Source organism: Urocitellus parryii, chromosome 10, assembly GCF_045843805.1.
Source record: "Urocitellus parryii isolate mUroPar1 chromosome 10, mUroPar1.hap1, whole genome shotgun sequence".
NCBI lineage: Eukaryota > Metazoa > Chordata > Mammalia > Rodentia > Sciuridae > Urocitellus > Urocitellus parryii.
Window position 1 is genome coordinate 93,831,842 of NC_135540.1, and position 22,296 is coordinate 93,854,137.

A 22,296-nucleotide genomic window follows, 5' to 3' on the forward strand; every position below is an offset into this window, starting at 1 on the left:
TCTTGCCTTCCAAAATTATTTCTCTTTAGTATGTTCCTAGGGATTGTACCCAGGTGAGGCGGGTTGCTATAGTAATATCTAGTCCATTCTCTTGAAAAGCATTGCTGCAAAAGACAATCTTGAGAAATACACCAATTGTTAGAAATTTCTAACAGAAAGCAACTCCAAACCACAGCTCAGATTTCCTTATGTTTCCATCAAATTACTTAGTCAATAATTTTCTGCAGGAAAACAATAACAACAAACCCTTGAAAGAAAAAAAAAACATTAAAAGAGAACCTTGCTCAGTTCAGGTTCATTTCTAGGACTATATTTCCATCAATGGAGCTAAGAGACTGAGAAAGACAGAAGATTATGAGCATGGAAATGATTGATTTTCTGAGTGAAACAAGTGACCTCTTCTCTTTCTCTTCAGACCAGCATGGGCGCCATCAAATTCAAGATTCCTGAATCCATATATAGTATGTTTCATCACGGTGGCAGTGGTGCTGATCCTGGCAGTGATCGTAGGTCTACTTATTCACTTTTTAGCTTTTAGTAAGTATCAGAGACTATTACTTTTCAGACTAAATAATTAAATATACTTTCAGATTAAAAATATGATCTCTCTTCTTACTACTTTATTTCTTAATACAAAGTGATCTTAGAATGCTTCTCTACTTTCATATCTATATTTCCTCTCAATAAGCATTTTATCTCTTCTCCTTTTGGGTCTTTTAAAATACACAAATAATACATCTTTAGTATATCAAACATTGCTACCCATGCAAGAACCATTCTAGACAAAGAAAAAAAGAAAGTCATCATACTTTTCTGATGTTAAAATTTGGTTCATTTTGTTTTTTTGTTAATACCATGATTGCCTTCCTCATTTAACCTCTTAATAAAATCATAAAACTTAAATATTGTAATGAACCTTAAGTTTCACCAGCTAAAATTTGTATATGCCTAAGAATTTATTAATTCACACTCCATCTCTTAAAATCAGATTTTTGTAAGCAAAACAGTTATGAAGACCAGTAGATGAATTTGCAGTTGAGAAGTAGAAAGGGGTAATGCCAAACTTTAAAAAATATTCTGTGCTTTTATCATTTGTTTCTCTCTTTTTAACATTTTTATATCACTAATAAGATTAAAAAACATGGACTAGAAAAATAATAAAATACACATAGTTTATTCATTCACAAATACCTTTCCTTAAAATCTTAATGAATATTCTTTCAGAAGCTTTCACATATAAAGTGTGTCAAGTTTTACTATGCAATAGCAAGCATCATAATCTTTTTTCTTTTTTTTTTTTTTTGAAGGTTTCTTTTCTTTTTTTTTTATTGTTGGTCGTTCAAAACATTACATAGTTCCTCATACATCATATTTCACAGTTTGATTCAAATGAGTTATGAACTCCCAATTTTATCCCGTATACAGATTGCTGTATCACATCAGTTACCCTTCCATTGATTCACTTAAGTATTTCTTTGTGGTTATTTATTTTTATTTTAGACATAATTATGATAAATAATTTAAATACTGTGCATGAATATACCAAGTGGCATGTGTCTGGAGAGAAAAAGAGAGAACATAATTTATCATATATCCTAATGTAAACAGGTCAAAGTCCTTAGCTTTACAAAGGCTGAAAAATTCACAATGATGCAATAAAATTACCAAACTAGAGAAAAATATTAATATGGTATAATTTTACATGATCAAATATAAAGACTATAGCTAAATTTTGCTTTTGACTATATTTTGCTATCAAATCACCTGGAGTTAACTATCAGTAACAATAATTACAGAAGAAGGAAAAAGACATCAAGTTTCAAATTATATTAATTGAATTTCACTCCTAATGAGATTCTCTTATAACATTGGAACACAAACGGGAGGTACTTACTTTAATGAATCCTGTTTAAATAATGTCCCAGTAATCACTTATAATGTCAAAATGACTTGTCCCTCAGTTACAAAGACCACCCTCTCCATAGCATCTCCAACTCTTTCCTCAAACACTTCTCTGCATAAGTTATGTACATAAATGATAAAAATAAAGCATCAATTTTTTCTAAGAAAGGTTATTTTGGGTTATGTCCATATTCATGATGTTTCTGAGTTGTGTACAGGTGTGTTTTAGGGATCTTGGTCTTAACACAGCCAAATATATATTCTGGAAGATCCTTTTTGATGAAAACAGCTCAGAGTGGATTACCAGATTAGATATGCTGTCAGAAAATTTATTTTCTAGCTTTTTCAAAAAAAATTAAGTCAAATCACTAATTCCGTTAAGCAATTTTATTTGAAATATTTTTTAAAAAAATTTTTTAGTTGTAGATGGACACAGCACCATTTTTTATTTTATTTACGTTTATGTGGTGCTAAAGATCAAACCCAGTGCTTCAATATGTGCTAGGAGAGCATTCTACCATTAAGACACAACTTCAGATCCTTGACATAACTCTTAAACTATTCAGTTATTTGAATTCTTCCATAGAAATAAATGAATAGTATATTAAAATATTTAATATTTCTTAAATGAATAAGCCACAAAGCTCCCTAAGTTATAGTAAGAATGAAAACTATAGCACTCTGAACAAGTTTTTTTTTAATATAGCAACTAATTTATCTATAATGTCACCTTTATCAAATGCTCAATTCCTCCTTTCTATTTTTATTTATTTATTTTTATGTGGTGATGAGGATTGAACCCAGGCCCTTGCATGTGCTTGGTGAGCACTCTACTGCTGAGGCACAACCCCAGCCTAGCACTCTGAACAATTTTTAATGTCTCAAATAATAATTCTACTATGATATTAATATAGCTTTCACAGTTCTAGCTTTGCCAATCTTTATAAATATTGAAAGAAAACAATTTTACTGTAGGTACATATATATTAAATATATAGTTTTCTATCTTTCAAGTAAAGCAAATTTTAATTGTATAATATAACTTCCCATAATCCTGAATAAAATGAAGATTCAACTACTTGAATACTTATGTGAGATTAATCCTTTTTTTTCTTTCTTTTTCAGATCAAAAAGCTTGCTTTTACCATAGCAGTTTTCAAATACTAAACGTTGAATATAATGATCAGTTAAGTTCACCAGCTACACAGGAATGTAGGAGTTTGAGTGAAAAGATTGAATCTATGGTATGTGGATATTGTCTTTATTCCATTGTACGATTATCATTAATAAACCTAACATTTTAAGGTATATTTCAATTGCTTGATTCTCTGCATATTTTCCTCTCTTGAATGGTGAAAGACGTGTTTATGCTTTCTCCAAGTTAAATTGCTAATATACTGGTTCTAATGACATTTTCTTAAGTCATGAGTGACATATCATCTATAACAGTTTCTCAAGATTTTCCCTGATTTTGAAAAGTTTGAATTTGAACTTTGGTCAGGTATTTGGTAGAAAGTCCCACGATTTGGGTTTTCTGCTATTTTTTTTTCATATGGTGGGATTCTGGGTTTTGGGTAGGGAGACTATGGATACAAAGTGTCATTTTCATTACCTAATATTGAAGGCGTTCATTATAACTAAATTGATTTAGCACTGTCGACCTTGATTACTGGCTGAAGTGGTATTGGTCAAGTTTGCACAGTATAGTTATTCCTCCCATTTCCATATTATACTCTTTTTAGCAAGCAGCCCACATGTAAGGAGTGGAGGACAGAAGAGTTATGCTTTGAATATCTGAAGAATATTTGAAATTTTTCTGTTTATCTGTTGTCCTCCTGTATGTAATTAAAATGTTTATTTTAATGTCTGTGTTGGATTCTGGAAGTTCCCAAGTTTATACCCCCACCAGCAGATAACTATCAAGTATGCTTATTTCCCCACAGTATTAATACCAGGTGTTATAAATTATTTTAATTATAGTTAGTTCAACAAGTGAGAAATGATATTTCATAATTATTTTAGTTTGCATTTATTTGATTACCAGAGATTTAATCTGTTTCTATATACTAATAAATTATTTTTATAATTTTGTTTGTGAATTACTGATTATAACCTTGTCCAATTTTAATAGAGCCCTTGTTTTTAATATGAATTAGAAAAAACTTTTTGACTATTAAAATTTGTCTGTCATTCATGTTACACGTATTTCTATAATTTTCAGTCTTGTTTATAAGGTAGAGCTTATTATGCCAAGTAGAAGATTGAATTTTCATATGACCCAAATTATCGATCCTCTTTATAATTTTTCTCTTTTGTGCCAAGAATGACTTTCTTCACCCTAAATATTTTCTAAGAATTCATTTATGTTTTCTTTCTGTACCTTATTATTTCAGCTATTAAAATTTATCTTTGATTCATTGGAATTTTTAAGGTAGAGATTCAACTTTCCCCCCACAAATAACTAGATGATGGTCCCAAAACAATGTGTTGCATAGAGCAACTAATTTATCCATAATGTCACCTTTATCAAATGTTCAATTCTTCCTTTCTTTTTTCTGTACTCTACTCTTTTCCACTGATTAGTTTTTGCCTGACCTAGTACTAGATTATTTAGAGTACTGTGACTTGATAATACATTTAATATTTCAAAATTTCTCTTGAAATCCAAAGGTCATACCATTTCCCAATGGTAACATGAGTGTCACAATTATCCTTGTCCCATAGATAATGTGGTAACAATGAGTTGTATAGTAGTCTTTATTCTATTATATTGAGAAATTTGCCCCTCTTTCTTATTCTGTTTATTCATTAGTAAAATAAAATAGTTGAACTAGATGATTTTTACTGTATATTCCCATTGAAAAAGTCTATGATTTTGTGATTTTTTTATGAGAGATATGCATGTCACGCATTCACCTATTTTTCTTACCTTGCCTCTCTCACCATTCCTTCTCTATACACTTTTTTGTTCATCATCCTCTTAACCACCATTAAATGGTAAAATTCCTCAAGGGTTTGATTTACACTCTCCCCTCCTCTCACACTATATTCTACCTTTAGATTATCTAATCCCCGTCCATTACTTTAAAACTTATATACAAATGACTTACTTTATCTACAGCCTAGACTTTTATCTGCTCTTCAGAGCTTTGCACCAAATTTCTAGGTTGCTCTCTTTCCATGGTTATTTCAAAACACCTCAAATATATTTTGCCCCAAATCAAATTTATAATGATTCCACTCCATCCTAAACTTTTCCAACAATCCCTTTTACAATTAATTATAATGCTTTTTATTCTGTTATCTCAACCTGAAACCTAGGATTCATCCTTAAAACACTTCAATCATTCCAAATAACCCACCCATCACCATGAAGAAAAACCTTTGAAAACGTGCCTAGCATTGTACCCATCATTAGGTGACAGGGTATTCTTTTGCTGTGCTGGAATTATGTGAAGTATGCTATCTATAAAAAGTCTCAAGCACACTTAAAATTGAGAAATAATTAAAATATCATGTTTCAAGGATTTTGAATATATTTCTTAAAAAATATATAAAATATAACATATTACATTTGATTTGCAAGAATGACTAATTAGTAATAGAGAAAATGGAAAGCCTGATGCTTAATTTCAACAACCATTGTATGATGGGTGAGAATGACAACTTAGGGTCATGGTTTATTAAGTTCTGGCAGTCATAAATGTCATACATTTGGACCACATTAACTATGTGGAAATGTTTTCAGCACTTAAAATCAAAAATTAAATGTAAACTCTAATCAGATCTTCGAATCATTTTTATAAACCCTGTCCAGTAATATCATAACCATAAAAATATTATCTTTAAAAGTGGAATTAAATACCTATTTTTTATAAGTTACCCTCTATTATTTCTAACTTTATGTTTTATAAAGTACATTGTTCATAATACATTATTATTGCATGTATATAATTTAAAAATTTATACTGTACAAATGCTTTGGCAATTCATGGATAAAATGTTTTACCCATAGGAGTGCATGATTAAAATATTATGTTTTGAACATGAGGTGTCCTTCTGAATCTCCTTTGAACACAGGAATATTCAGAGGTAAAATGACTAGATTATAAGAGCTGTAAGTTAATCAGTCCACAACTATAGTCAGGTGGGTAGTCAGATGGACATGGCTGGAGGAGATGGATTGATGGAAGTGTGCCCTGGAAGGGTGCAACTTTCCTGCAGCCCCATCCCCCTGCTCTCTCTACTTCCTGACCTCACCATGAGATAAGTATCTTTCCTCAGTTAGGTCCTTTCCACTGTGATGTGCTGTCTCTTCTTGCCCCATAGAAATGGAGTCAGCCATCTATGGGCTGAATCCTCTGTAACCATGAACCCCAAATAAATTTTCTTCCTCTAAGTTGTTCTTGTCAGGTGTTTTGGTTACAGCAATGATAAAGCTAACCAAGAGGATGAGGCAGGAGGATGGCAGGTTCAAAGCCATCGTCAGCAACTTAATGAGGCTATAAGCAACCTAGTGAGACCCTATCTCAAAATAAAAAAATAAAAATAAAAATGGATGGGAATATGGCTCAGTGATTAAGTGACCTTGAGTTCAATCCCTGGCACACACACACACACACACACACACAAACTGAAACTAGTAGAGTAATAGATCATATAACCATATAACAATATATCTTCCATCTTTTCCTTGAAAACAAGATTTCTAGATCTTCTGATTAAAGTTTAAAATAAAGAAGTGGAAAGTAAATAAGATCGCAAAAACATTATTACTATTATTCAGTTTGTAAGCAACACGAAAAACTATAAGTATCAAGTAACAAAGCTTGGAAGAGGGTGATTTATCTGACACATTTACAGGCAGCTAATAAGTTTTTTTTTCTCTCTGAAGATGAAAAACGTGCCAAAAATCTGTGCGTAGTTTTCCCCCTTTATATGACCTGCTCTGCTAACAAATTTAATGATATTCACTTTGTTAGAATTTACTTAATCCATAACTAACTAATCCTTATTGACTAAGAATATTACTGAGGTTGAGGATTCTAGACTACCTTAGAATACAAGAATAGTATTATCACCCTCAATCAGGAAGAAAATATAAAACAGGTCTTCCTTTTTTCATTGTTTATTTGTTTTTTGCCCAATGTAATAAAAAAGGTCAACAATATAGGTTACAAAATCAAATGAGTGTGGAAAGTAATTCATTTGAATAGATTAATACATTTGGAAGGAAGGAAAATGTACAAAGATTGAATGTCAAGCTTACTAAAAGTAGATACAATAGTCTCTGTGAGTTGCAACAGTCCAACTGTACATACATAAATCATTTTTACTTTTGACTACATTCCTTTTACAGATGGAGAAACTGAAAGGAAAAAAATAGTTACTCATTTCATTAAAGTTCTTTAGCAAGCTAAATCAAACTGTTTTCATCTATTGCCCTTTCTACTATTCCACTGGTATACTTTTCAAGTATCAACTCATTGATTTTCTAGCAATCATTTAATAAGTTCCAAAGATAAAGTCAATAACAAAATTTTCATCCACTCTGTGAAATATGTAATCTCATCTCTTCCTTTGTTTGGACATTCATGTCAACCAACTAATGGATTTTTAATGTTTATTATCTTAAGCATCTCTAAATGTCTTATAATGTTTTCCATACAATGAACATGTCAAAATTAAAGTGGATCTTTTACACTTTAATCCAGTAGAAACTTGCCTGTGCAATGTCCAATTATGAATTAAAATATAACAATAAGAAATATTTGTTTAAATTTTAGCTATTGCTTCAGCTTTATTTCAGTTTTTTATATTCATTAAAGTCAAGTAAAATTAAATTTAAATCCTTTTAATAAAGTACCATGTGAAATATACCACATTACTAAAAATATTAAAATACATCCTTCTATTTAGATAACTGGAATATAGAGCAAAGAATGACATCAATAGTTAATTCTAGGTGATAGAGTTTGGAGTGATTTTTTTTTCTTACTGCTTGCTAGTATTACTTGAATTTTAAAAAAGGAACTTGAATTATTTTAATAAAGTCAATCATTTCATTGTTCTAAAGAATATTCAAGGTCTCTTTGAGAAAAAAATTATCTTTTTAAACAACTGATTGGTCTGATATCAATCCACTGATAGGAATGGATTCAAAGTAAGATACATTGTGATATAATAGAAGTTGCATAAACTTTTGAAGAGGTGGCTTCAAATCCTGGCTAAATGTAATATTCAGCATACTACTTAATTCTCCCATCTTTACATTTTCATGTCCATTTCCATCAGGGTACTACTCACAATGCAAGCTTAAGTAATCCACTCTCCATTATAAAACTACAGCTGATCCTGCAACACAGTAGAACTATATCAGTTATAGTATCACTCTTCCTTGACTGTAAGGCTAAATTTTATATTCCAAGACAGCTCATCATTTCTAGGACTGAGCAATGACTCAGGGAAATAGTTATGATTAGGTAAAAAAATTACCAAATAATGCTAAAAATAACCTGTTGAGCTTAGTCATAAATCAGAAATGACAAGGAAAAGACTGTCCTTTTCTTCTTTTCCCATTCTCTTCAGGCTTTCCATTGCTACTCATTTAATCTGCTTTAATCTAGTTTTATCCATTTTAGAAATAGCTGTTGGGTATCACACATGGTAACTTGTACGAGTGAACTTCTCTAGTGTTAATTTGGCTGTTACACCACTACCCTTAGAAACATCTGCCAAGTCCCTTAGAGAAGATAATGCTAAGTGAAGTCAGCCAAACCCCAAAAAAACAAATACCAAATGTTTTCTCTGATATAAGGAGGTTGACCCATAGTGGGATTGGGAGGAATAGATGAATTCTAGATAGGGAAGAGGGGTGGGAGGGAAAGAGAGGGAACATGGGATTAGCAAGGATGGTGGAATGTGATAGACATCATTATACAAAGTACATGTATGAAGACTTGAATTGGGTGTCAACATACTTTATATACAAAGATACAAAAATTGAGGTATATATGTGTATTAAGAATTGTAATGCAAAAAAAAAAAAAGAATAGCATTACCATAGATTAGGTAAAGGGAAGTGAAGGAGGGGAAGGCAGGGAATGTGGGGATAAGAAAGATAGTAGAATGAAACAGATATTATTACTTTATGCATGTATGTGACTATATGACCAATGTGATTCTACAATATGTATATACTCAGAAAAATGAGAAATTATATTCCATCTATGTATAATATATCAAAGTATATAAGTGCATTCTACTGTCATATGTAACTAATTAAAACAAATAAAAAAATTAAAAAATTCAAAAAAAGAAACATTTGCCAAGTCACAAAACAAGTTCTCATAAAGTAAAATATCTGATGCAATTTGGATGAGGTCTAGTAAAGACACATGCTGTCACTATTATCTCTGCTTAATAGAGGAAGAAAAGCACAATACATTAAAAGGTTATAGAGCCTGCCTGAATCAATCCCATGCTTTTATGATTAAACTGAAGTAAACTCAATTGAAAATTTAGGCCTCTATTCCTCATTAACTTAAGTCCTACATTGAAGGTTGGGAGAAAAGAAAGAAAGAAATGTAATTATAGAAAGTATTTTTTTCCTTGTATTTCTACAGATTGCTAAAACATTGCGAGAGTCAAATTTAAGAAATCAGTTCATGAGAGCTCATGTTGTCAAACTGAGGTGAGTGAAACTATAAGAAAAACTATATAAGCATAAATGAAATTTGTCACATTTGACTTTTGTTCATACCACAGATAATAAATGGCATGCTCATGAAGTTTACTGAAACAATATGAAAATAGAATCCTGGGCAACTTTTAAAAATTTCAAAAATATCTTATATGGCTTATTTGACTACTAATATGAGTACCAAATGACTTCAGTTCTTAATGGAGAAGGAAGAAAAGATGCAGGGAAACTTGGAATAAAGGTACTATAATAGAGTCATCTGAATCCAGATGGCATTTACAATGCAGTCTACGTAAAATATGTCTCCTGGAGGTACATACTGCTTCAGTTCTGGGTATATTAATCCAATATCAGGATATGATAACCAACATCAGAAGTGGCTTTTTAATTTCATCTGGCTGGAATGCTGTAATAAAAGGATGTTGCAGCCAAATCCATGACATTTCTGTCATGGACTAATACGAGCAGGAGTATGTGTGCTAGGTTTTTACAGTTCCTGTCTTAGTTAAATATGTACATGTCCAGGTGATATTATTAGGTTGATCCTCTCCTCCAACTAATATAGTCACCCTGATTGACTGACCCTACCCAAAACATCTTAAATGTACACATTACTCAGTCCTTCAAATAATATACAAAACTTCTTTGATAGGCAGAGAAATTATACTGTTCTTCTCAAGAACTCATTTATAAAAATTAAGCACATAGCTCTAGGTATTTTGGAAAATACCCTTCCCACAGACTGTTCCTACTACTTTAACTCCTGGTAGTTGAAAGTCTGTGGGAAGGGTATTTTCCAAAAGCATAATCATTTCACTGCATATTAGTACATTGTTGTAAAAGCATCTGTACCAGTTATTAATGCTCAACTGTTTAAGCCCTCAAAACTTATATGACTAAATCAACCATGTGAATTTCCTTTCCTTTGTTAATTTCACACTTACTATTCAATCTACTGCAATTTTGTTCTTGATGACACCACAGAATACACACTGCTCTTGCTAAGTTCAACAAAGACAGCCAAAGTACAAAATACAAATAAACCATATTAGCACTCCTCTTGCACCTCTCAACAGTATTTGGCACTGCTGCCTAGCCATAATGCCATCCCTTGGTTCCTATGACCCTACACAGCCTCAATTCTCCTCTTACTTCTCTAGCTGCTCCTCAATTTCCTTTGCCACCTCTTGTCCTTTCTCTGTACATTCCTCAAATATTATTGAACAGCAGGCTATACTGTGAGCCATGCATCTTCTCAGTTCACATTCTCTCTTTTCAATGGCTTTATCACCAACTATGTTTATTTGCCTCAAAGTTCTATCTCTGGGCCAGTCCTCTTTCATCTCTAGACACACAGAGTCATCTCTTGATACTATAACATGAATATCTTACAGACAACTCAACTTTAATGTATCCAAACATGAACCTATCATCACTCCTCAGATATGCTATTCTTCTAACATTGCCTATCTCCATCGATGACATCACCATCAACCTAGTTGCTCAAGAAAGAAATCAAGGACTCATCTTTAATTCCTACCTCTCTCTTAAACCCACACATCTCATCATTTAATCCTTAAAAGTTCTATTTCCTGACTATCTCCCAGATCTGTAACTCTTCTTCAAATACACTTCTATCATCCATTTTTCTCCTGGAGTATGAGGTACCTCCAACCCTACAGTCTTACTCCACTCCACACTCCATGTAACAGAGAGAAAGATTTTTTAAAACAAAAATTCAAACATCCTATACCCAGAGTTAAAGCCCTCCTAATGGCAACGCTTCACCCATATTATATATGAGATTTTATACATATAAATATAACTATATATACACACATTATATATCTATATTAAAGATATATGTATTCTTCATATGTATGGACATATCAATTTATAGTATATGTAATATATATGCATCCTGATACATACATATATGTGAGATATACAAACACACATATATGTGAGATAAACACACACATATGTTATATACATACATTTCAAGAAGTTTATTAAACCTTCCTTTATCTGACTTCTTTTCTCATCTCCATATCCAGGGATGTCTTTCATTACTCTCCTTGTTCTTTATTCACTGGCCCCACTAAACTTCTTTCAGTTCTTCACTTTTGCTAACCTCTAGATCTTTGTAAAATCTGTCTTCCTGTACCTGAAACTTTAATGCACACATATTCCCCTTCACATACACACCACTTTATCTTCTGCTTTAAAATACAGTATGTTGATAGAAAATTTGGAATAAAATAATACCAAAAACTCAGGAGACAATTACCATTGAAAAATTTGTTATTCACAGTTTCCAAGAGGAATGGACATGCCATACTTGATTGAGGGTGGGAGGGCACATAGGAAGCAGAGGTCAGTCAGGAGGCAGAGGAGAGAGGAGCAATAGTAAGCAAAAGCCTCTGCTAAGGTTTCTGAATGAAGGAACGGTGAGGTAGGATAATCAGGTTTAAGATTGGCCAGACTGAGCAGGGAAAGATGGTGCACGCCTGTAATTCCAGCAGCTCAGGAGGCTAAAGTACTAGGATGGCAGGTTCAAAGCCAGCCTCAAAAACTTAGCAACGCCTTAAGCAACTTAATGAGATTCTCTCCAAAAGTTAAAAATTTAAAAATAAGGGCTGAGGATGTGGCTCAGTGGTTAAGTGCCCTGGTTCAATCCCTGGTACAAAGTAAACACACACACACACACACACACACACACACATACAGCCCAGATGCGATATTCATCATGAAGAAAAATAAAGGATAAGGAGATGAGGATTAGAGATAAACCGGAAGGTTGTTTTTTGTTGTTGTTGTTTGTTTTGTTTTTATATGTTTGTTTTTAATAGGAGATGAACAGGAAAGTCTTCTCTGACAAAAATAAGCATTGCAAATATAAGGGGAAAAAAAGCATTCCAGGCAAAGAAACCAGCAAGTACTTGATGTGAGAACGTGTATGAGGTCATCAACAAACAGAAAGGATTGTAGCTATTATGGAATAAATAGGAGAAAGGTGTAGGAGATGAGCACCATCAGAGACCTCCCCAAACACAAGGTCATACAGGTCTTGTGGAACATAATAAAGGACTTTAGGTCTTACTCTGAATGAGATAGGAAACCAATTAATTTTAGCAACACTGATGTTAAATGATCTTTACACTGCTGCATGTAGCATTAATTGAGGAGGCATGACTCAAAGCAGGAGAATTCATAGAGAAATTTCAATAATGTAAAATAGAGATTTTGGTCACCTCGATTAGGATGATAGCAATGGTAGAAAAAAAGCAATGATAATGAGATTCAGATAAATCTTTAAAGTAGGGTTAATAGGGCTGGACGTTGACTGTGAAAGAAGATCCCATAATGGTTCTCTCATGCATGCTCCTATATTTTTATTGTATTTGAATATATTTATAGCTAACATAGAGTTGTTTTGAATGTTTTTCAACTTTATATAAATAGGATTATACATTATTTTCTATAAATTTTCTCAAATTTCTTTTTATGTGAATCAAGGTTAATACAGCTAAACCTAATTGATTCATTTTTACTGTTGTACATTCATTTATTTTATTATGTTATTGAGTGAACATCCACAGTTTATTTATTCACTCAACATTCAATGTGTATTAACTTTTTTAATCTTTGGACATTCTAAGCAACCCTACAATAAGCATTCTTTACACATGCATATATGAGAAGGTTCATCAAGAATATATACCTAAAAGTGTAATTTTTGGATCTTTAGTTTGGAATATCTTCAACTTAATTAGTTGATAAAGTATTCCTCAAAGTGCTTTAGGCAAAGTTGGTTTGATGCTTTCATATGCCTCTTGGTTTCCCCATCCCATCTTAATTGCCAATTCCAAATTACTATTAACTCCAGGAACTAATTTAATATTTACACTCAAATATTAAATAAACACCTTCTTGTGCTTATTTCTATTACAAGTTTCTGTTCTCTTTCAATATTAGCTGTGACTGGGGTTCAGAGTTGTCATTCTCATTAATATTTAAGTTTGGATGAAGCAGTGACATTGAACATATAATTACAACTTTCTTGTCTAGCAACAGAAAGTAAATATTTTTTTAAAAAGCCCTTTCCATATACAATAACTGGAAATGTTAGATAAAGTATTACAATTTTCATTTCAAATGCAAGTTAAGCTCACATGAAGATGAAGAAAATCATTAATATCCCAAAATTTTAAAATGTGAATATTAAGTGATATATACTAGAACATTCAACAGACTTACATTTATATTAAGCAAATAATAACCACAAGAAAGCCAATGTAGCCATACTAATATCAGACTTGAAATTTTAAAATGAAAAAAATTAACTAGGGATAAAGTAAAATGTTTAGACAAAAGAAATAGTTCATAAGGAAGATAAAATTCTTCTAAGCATATAGACACCTAATAATATGTCCTCAAAATATATTAAGCAAGGAGAAGCAAACAAATTCATAGCAATGGATTTTATGAACATAATTATTAAGTTTAATAGGAAGGAACAGAATGAATCATCCAGACTCACAGACCTATGTATCACAGAAGTGCAGACACAAACCTGAAAGACAATGGTTCATATGAAAAAAATAAAATCTCTAGCTCATACATACATAAGCTTAAAACCTGAATATTAACATCAAAAACTTAAAATTTTAACAAGAAAATATGGGAGAATAAAAGAATTTTTAAAATAAGACATTTTAGAATTGATTTTCCCTAACAAAGGATACTAAAAAGAAAGTGTAGCCAGGTAAGGTGGCACACATCTATAATTCCAACAGCTGGGGAGGTTGAGGTAAGAGGATTTCAAGTTCAAAGTCAACCTCAGCAACTTAGTGAAGCCCTAAACAAAAACTCAGTGAGACCCTGTCTCTAAATAAAATACAAAAAGTGCTAGGAATGTGACTCAGTTGTTAAGCATCCCCGGGTTCAATCCTTGGTACCAAAAAAAAAAAAAAAAAAACGAGAGAGAGACACAGGGAGAGGAAGACAGAGAGGGAGAAGAAAAGAGAAGAAAGTGTAAAGATACATTATATACAAGGAGAATATGTCTGCAACCAAGGAAGTGGACAAATTATTGGTATCTATATTAATAATTAAATAGAAAAAAATATGAATTTGTGACTCAAGGATGAGGGATTTTAATGAATGATGAAATTTATAAATAAATATTCAAAAAAGACTGCTTTGTATCAATTAATTTATTTGATCTTCATTATGACTCTACCAAAGAAGCACTTTGATTATCAGAGGAAACTGAGGCATGAAGAAATTAAGTAACTTGCTAGTGATTCCAGAGCTAATGGAAATTAGCATTGGGATTTGAATTTAGCCAGTTTTGATTCTAGAACCTATGTGATTTACTACTATAAAAGTAAAACTAAAGAATATCATTTTAACTCATTTAACTGTAAGAATTAAATTATAGCCTGATTATATCAAATATTAGTGAGGCTATGGAGCAATAGTGTCTCCCATACACTCTTGTTTGAGGTAGAAATTTCGACAAAGTCAAGTGGAGGTAATAGTTTATGTGGTAATTAATATGGTAACTAACATAATGTGCAATTTATCTAGGTTTTAGATAATCAGAACCTTTAACAAAGATATCAAGTTTCATTTCTAGGAATGAAGTATCTGTGGCTAATTGAAATGGGCTATAAAATCTTAACATGTGACTATAAAAGTTAAAATTTGATGCTATAATCAGATGAATAGGTCTAAATTCCAAAAAAGTTAAATTCAACTTCTCTGTCACATAATCTTGAAATCTCCTGTTTGTAAGTTTGTTTAAGCAGATATTTGCTTAAGGAGATGAGGGTTTTTTTCAGATTGCTAAAGTCTAATAATAGCTAACATTACAGTGCACTTAGGATACATTATGTACTTTTCCGCAAACTTTGTGCATAACTGTTTTATGTATGAGAAGTCATAGATACAGAAAGCTTAAGAAACTTAAGTAACTTAGCAAAAATCACACAGTAAAAGGCTATGACATTCCAACTTCAAAGCCTGCTATACTGTGTGGTGAGTATAGTGTACTGTGCATTGAAATTGAATTTTGGGGAACAGAATTTTGATCTATTATTACTTATTCAAATACCATTATGTAACTGTTCTAAAGGCAAATTCCTCAAGTGAATTCTTTAAAAAAGCTCAATCGAGAAGAATATATAAGCAGTATAAATATAATAATTATCCATTTAAAAATATCTTTATGGTTTACAGGCCAAATGGTAGTGGTGGTGTGATAGCAGATGTTGTCATGAAATTTCGATGCACTAGAGGTAACAATGGAGGATCAATGAAAGGCAGAGTTCAGGCTATTTTACAACAAATGCAGAATAACTCTGGAAACTTGGAAATAAATCCTTCAACTGGGATAACATGCAAGTACCATTTTTTTGTTTACCATTTTATTTCAATATATCTCTGAAGTTTACTAATTCAAATTTAAATCTCTAATTAAAGCAGAGGCTGGCTTTTCTTTAAAATTATTAACTTTATAAAAACAATATATTAAAAGCTAAATATATAGTATATACCTCTCTAATATAAACATTCTATTTTTTTTTACTTTTCAATGATTTTTTATCTTAAAACATACTATTTTCTTTTTAAATGGAATAATTTCAACATGGGAGATCTCTTTTCTAGTGTTCACATGAGGGCAGTATATTTTAATTTGTTCCAACATGCCTTTTTCCATTCTGTTTGAGACTTATATATAATAAAATGAGGTAAGAAAGCAAACTTGGTATTATATAAATTCACTATCTTGTTGAAATTACTTAGGTTGATCCTTTAAGGCAATGTTTGAACAGCAACTAATTTTAAAGTTAAGAATCTAAGATTTTCAGTTTCAGTTTTCTACTTTGTAAAATGGAAGCCTGTCTTGAAGTTTCAGGGCTACATAAGGAAATTGTGATAATTCTTCTTTTTAAAAAATGCATTGTTAATCCCTGTGGCTTCGGAGACTGAGGCAGGAGGATCACAAGTTCAAAGCCAAAGGCACTAAGCAACTCTGTGAGACCCTGTCTCTAAATAAAATACAAAATATTTTTGAGGGCTGAGGATGTGGCTCAGTGGTCAAGTGCCTCTGAGTTCAATCCCTGATTTTTTTAAAAAAATGCATTTTTATTTTTAATTGACACACAGTAATTACACATACGTACGAGGTACATTGGCATTTTAGTATATGCATACAATGTACAATGATTATATCAGGGTAACTGGCATATCTATCACCTCAGACATGATATTTCTTTGTATTAGGGACATTTAAAATCCTATTAGCTATTTTGAAATATTCAATTGTCAACATAGTTGTCCTACAATGCTATAGAACTTTAGAAATTATTTCTGTTATCCAGCTCCATCCCTGAACTCATTGTCTATCATTTCTCTCTCTCTCTCTCTCTCTCTCTCTCTCTCTCTCTCTCTCTCTCTCTCTCCCCAACATCCTTTCTAGGACCTGGTAATCATTATTCTTTTGAAGTCAACTTTTGAACTTCCACAAATAAGTGAGAATATGCAGTATCTTTCTGTGCCTGACTTAATTTCACTTAAAATAACATCCTTTGGTTCTGTCCATACTGCTACAAATGACAGAATTTCATTTTTATGGGTGAATAATATTCTACTGTGTTTATATACCACACTTTTTCACATTCATCTGTTGATATATACCTACATTGATTCCACATCTTTGCTATAGTGAACAGTGCTTCAGTAAACATGATTTACAGATGTCACTTTAACAACTGATTTCATTTTCTTTGGATATATACCCAGTAGTGGGATAGCTGAATCACACAGTAGGTAGTTCTATTTCTAAGATTCTGAGCCACCTCTAGGCTGTCTTTCACAATGGATATATTAATTTATGTAACCATTTGTATGATTTTTGTTTGGATCCATTCTATTCCTTAAGTTTCCTAAAGGCAAGAACTGTTCTGCTTTGTTCACTTTTTCTATTCTTCTACCACCCAGTATCTAGTATAGAATAGTTAGTTATTCAATAAGCAATTGTTGAATGACTGAAAGAAATGAATTACTTAATAAAGGATAACCCACCAACTTTGCCTTTTACTACTAGCTTAAGTAGCCATGATTTCCTCATAAGGAACTCAAAATTAAAAGGATTTTCATGGATCTCACACTGGGCTAGTATGCACCTGCTACAGCAGTACTAGTTGTTAAAGTATTAGAATGCTTTCCTGTTTGTTAGTAAACAATTAGACAGTGATTTTTCCCCAAGTTCTCCAAATGTCTCCATTCCCCACTATGGACTCTCTTCTCTTCTGCCTGCAACTAAAGAGTTAACCACATAGGAAAGAATTCAAAGGCACAGCTCCAACTCCATGGTCTGTATTCTGCCTACTGATGCCCAAGCACCACGGTTACTTAAGCAACTGAATATTACTTCTGTTCTGACACATGAAGAAATTCTTTCAAAAGCACTTCCCAATGTTTGTTCATTGTTTAGCATTATGTTACATAACGTGAGGATACAATGGTTATTTCCATCCCCCAAGACCCCATAATACAGTTGAAGCAAAAGACATCCCAATGCAAGATAGCAGTCAAAATAGCAGACTTGATAATCAAGAGAACATATGACCAAGCACCCAATGACCAAACAACAGTGACTGCTGCCAAAATTCAGGAAACAATGAGACTAGAGTTCTTGGTATCTCTCAGCAAGTGATTCATCAAGAAGAATGGATGGAATTTGGCTTTGAAATATTAAATAGCATTTCCTTAATTTAATCCACACAACATTCCATATCCCATAGACACTTATATTATCCCCACTTAGAAAGGATGTATAATTGCTCAGGGTCATATGTTTAGCATGTGGCAGTCAGGGTTAAAACTCAAGTCACTGTTATTCAAATAATGAAGAATACACAGCTTTATTTATTTCCTGCTTCCAAAAAGGATGATGTGGCTCCACTGAAGCTTTCAAAGCAAACATGATACCTAAACCCCGTAACACTTCTAGATGGAAATAACTGCATAACTTGGTTTTGGAGAACATGAAAATTCAGTTTTAGAACTTTGAAAGTATGGGAGGATTTGATCTGACATACATTTTTAGAAATGGTCAGTCTGGACAGGTGGATAAATTGAAAAAGCACAAAAGTGGTAGTGGAGAATTTCAGTTTGAAGGTTATTATTACTAGTATCAAATGATGAAAGCATGAACGAAAGTAGTACCAAAAAGATAGGAAAGCTACTCAGAAGGCTAAGGCAGGAGAATCACAAGTTGGTCAACCTGGGCAACTTATCCCTGTCTCAAAATAAAAAATAAAAACTTGGGATGTATTTCAGTGCCTCTGAGTGCCCCTAGGTTCAATCTCCAATACCACTAAAAATTTTTTAAAAGGAGAGGTGATAAGGAGACTCAGGATAATTCAAATGGCAGTTATTAGAAGGTGCAGAACATGGAGACCAATAAAATGTGAGTATGATGAGAAAGTGAGAATTTGAGATATTTTCTAGCTGCCATTGGAAGTGGTGTCATTTACTAAAGAAGCAAATTTTGGATAAAATTTGGTCACATTAAGTTTGAGATGACCACTGGACATGTAGGGGAAACAATACTGTAGTTTATGTAGGGACCTTCACTATATGATACCAATATAGTTTTCTTTCCCAGCTCTCCCACCATCCCCCTGCATGCAACACATGTAATAACTCTGCTGACTTTATTACACCACAAACATCCTACACCTTCATGCAATTATGCCCACTATGCCTTCCATGTGGAGTATCTTCTCTCACTTATTTGCTTGACAAATCCCTTCTAGGTTTTCAAAATACTGTACAAATGTTATTTCCTCCAACTCAAATGTCATTTCCTCCTCCATGACAACTTTTGCGTTTATTTGGTAACATTAGTTAATCTCTGTTTTCTCCTTTTCCTTTGGTTTTTGAATTCATTTGAATAATTATTTGATTAATTTCTGTATGTAAATAACATGTGAGCAGACCCCTGTAATTTGTTCACTGTTTAATCTGCAGCACTTAGAATAGTATCAGCAGAGCAATATATGTATATACCAATATGTCCTTATAAGAATATTTGAATAAATGAACTTCTACTACAACATTTGTTATATTATATTCCAATGACTTAGTTATGTTCTGATTTGCCAGCTAAAATGAGAGACTTGAGAGCAAGGAAATATGAAGTATTTGATAAAACATTTTAGCACAAACGTTAGTGTGCTTAATAAATTCAGGAAAGTTGTAAAAACAGATTTCTAGGGCCCATGACTCAGAAATTCTTTCAGCTGATGAGGATGGAGCCTAGGAATCAGGATTTCAGCAAATACTCCCAGTGGTTCTGATTTTTTTGTCTGTGTATACACTTTAAGAAATTAAGATGGAAATTATTTTTATCTTGTATTTTGTTGATCTTAGTCTCATTCTTTTTTTTTTAACACTAGCAATTACTGACCATGATACAGAAAATTTTTTCACTCAAGGTAAGCTTTGAAATTATTTTATAGGGGCTGGGGATGTGGCTCAAGCGGTAGCGCGCTCGCCTGGTATGCGTGCGACCCGGGTTCGATCCTCAGCACCACATACCAACAAAGATGTTGTGTCCGCCGAGAACTGAAAAATAAATATTAAAAATTCTCTCTCTCTCTCTCTCCTCTCTCACTCTCTCTTTAAAAAAAAAGAAATTATTTTATAAAATGTTTTGCTAAAATATAAGGAGTAAAAATGCAAATCTGTTATGCTCTTTGCCAAGATGGTATCTATACAGGTGGTACCTTTATTCTGAATTCATTCCATTGGTTTTTTTGTTGAAACAAGACACTGCTGATCCAACTGACCCATGGAGTGATGTTTGAGCTGTTTTTTCTTTTAGGAAAAAAAATTAATGTAGCAGTGGAGTACCACCACTCAGTACTCAGGTTGACCTTATGAAAATTTTCTTGGCAGTTTTGGGAAGCTTTTACTACCCAATTCTTTGGTGGCATATCTGCAGACTTGCAAATTATGTTTGATGACATCATTTATGTAGCTTTTCCTAACTACCAGATAGCTTGCTCTGTTATGGGTTCAGGTCAATCATAGCCATAACAGAAAGAATTATGAAAAATCTTGTCAGTTTTGGGTCGTTAACCTTCTGAAGGGAAAGTCATATGTTCCAACACCATCCTCCATACTTTCAAACTAGGATAGCAGAGATATAATTCCTAGGAAAATACTGTTTATTTCTTTTGCTTACAGAATGTAGCTAGAAATTAGTTAAATGTACCTGGATCACTGGCCTTTCTCAGATACTTAACAAATTTTACAAAGTGATACCACCTCTCTAGGTATTTTTAAACTTCATTATACATTTAGTTCTTGATTATTCTGAATAAAAATGTATCTTCATAATTCACTAGGGAATTTATTTGAAGGATGCAGCACAGGAACCTAAGTTCCATACATATTCTTAATGGAAATCTAGTCCTCTATTTGGGAAATTTGCAAGAAAAAAATACCTATTGAAGCAGGGTACTACTTAACAGCCAGTCTAGCAATATAGAAATAGGTGTCGGTTTATCTCTAATTGCTTGGTAATAGATTAATAAGAGAAAACAAAGCACAGAAATTGAGAGGGATTCTGTGAATAGCCTACCCCAGCCCATTTCAGCTCTGGCAATGAGAGCATTTGAGGGCTTTTTAAGACATTTAAATAAACCTGTATACTACATACTAGAAATGTTCACTCACCCTAAGGCCTATTCTGTGGCCCTACAGCATGTGCCCTTTCAAGGGTACATACAGTTATACATGAGGTCTGGAGATGTACTGCAACCTCCAATGATAAAACTGCAATACCACTAAGAAAGCTGCTTGATGAGTCAGTTTTCTTCCAACTTAAATGTGTATCTCTCATCAATAGGTACCTTCTGAATTGTTCCCTGATGTGGATTTGGAAGTCAGTATTTCTAACAAGTTCCTAGGGGATATTCATGCTACAGGTCTGAAAACCACACTATGCATAGCAATTTATGAAGAAGAAGGGAATTTCCCAGGAGTTTTATCCTAAGCTGTCATATCCATCACTGACCAATCCTAACCCTTACCATTCATGAAGCATTCTAGACAATTTTGAAGTTGCTCCAGAATTTGAAACCCAATGTCAATTAAGTTCAGAAATGTTCTCTAGAATGTAATCAATAGGCAAGAATAGTCATACATGTACTCTAAAGACAATAGCATGTTGATCCTGCTTTTTGAAAATCTAGCATATCCTGGGGAGAAATCCATAAAAGACAAAGTCATAAGTAATGGAAAAGCTCTGCAGCAAAATCCCAAATGTAAATGTACTATGTTCTTCCCAGCTCATTAATAACCTTTGTTCTTAGAATGTGGGGCCCGGCCAGACCTAATAACACTGTCTGAAGAAAGAATCATTGGAGGTACACTAGCTGAGGAAGGTGACTGGCCATGGCAAGTCAGTCTTCAACTCAATAATGTCCACCACTGTGGAGGCACCCTGATCAGTAACACATGGATCCTGTCAGCAGCTCACTGCTTCAGAAGGTAAGGGCACCTCTCTCAGCCGCTCTGGGAACAATTAAGGTAGACAGTTGCATGAAGACTCCACCCATTACCCTCAGGACCAATCATGATTGGATAAATCCAGAACAAAAAATGTA

General features: G+C 32.9%; 1 protein-coding gene across 1 annotated transcript in view; it reads left to right on the top strand.

Annotated features, from left to right (window-relative positions):
• Nucleotides 1–407: 407 nt before the first annotated feature.
• Nucleotides 408–22,296, top strand: part of LOC113196070 (transmembrane protease serine 11D) — a gene marked incomplete at its 5' end in the record, with an annotated part of 35,465 nt that continues 13,576 nt past the window's right edge. The window contains 6 exons of the mRNA XM_026407773.1: nucleotides 408–537; nucleotides 3,028–3,146; nucleotides 9,528–9,595; nucleotides 15,851–16,011; nucleotides 20,080–20,118; nucleotides 22,003–22,180. Coding sequence (XP_026263558.1) covers nucleotides 408–537; nucleotides 3,028–3,146; nucleotides 9,528–9,595; nucleotides 15,851–16,011; nucleotides 20,080–20,118; nucleotides 22,003–22,180 — 695 coding nt within the window. The remainder of the gene's footprint in view (nucleotides 538–3,027; nucleotides 3,147–9,527; nucleotides 9,596–15,850; nucleotides 16,012–20,079; nucleotides 20,119–22,002; nucleotides 22,181–22,296) is intronic.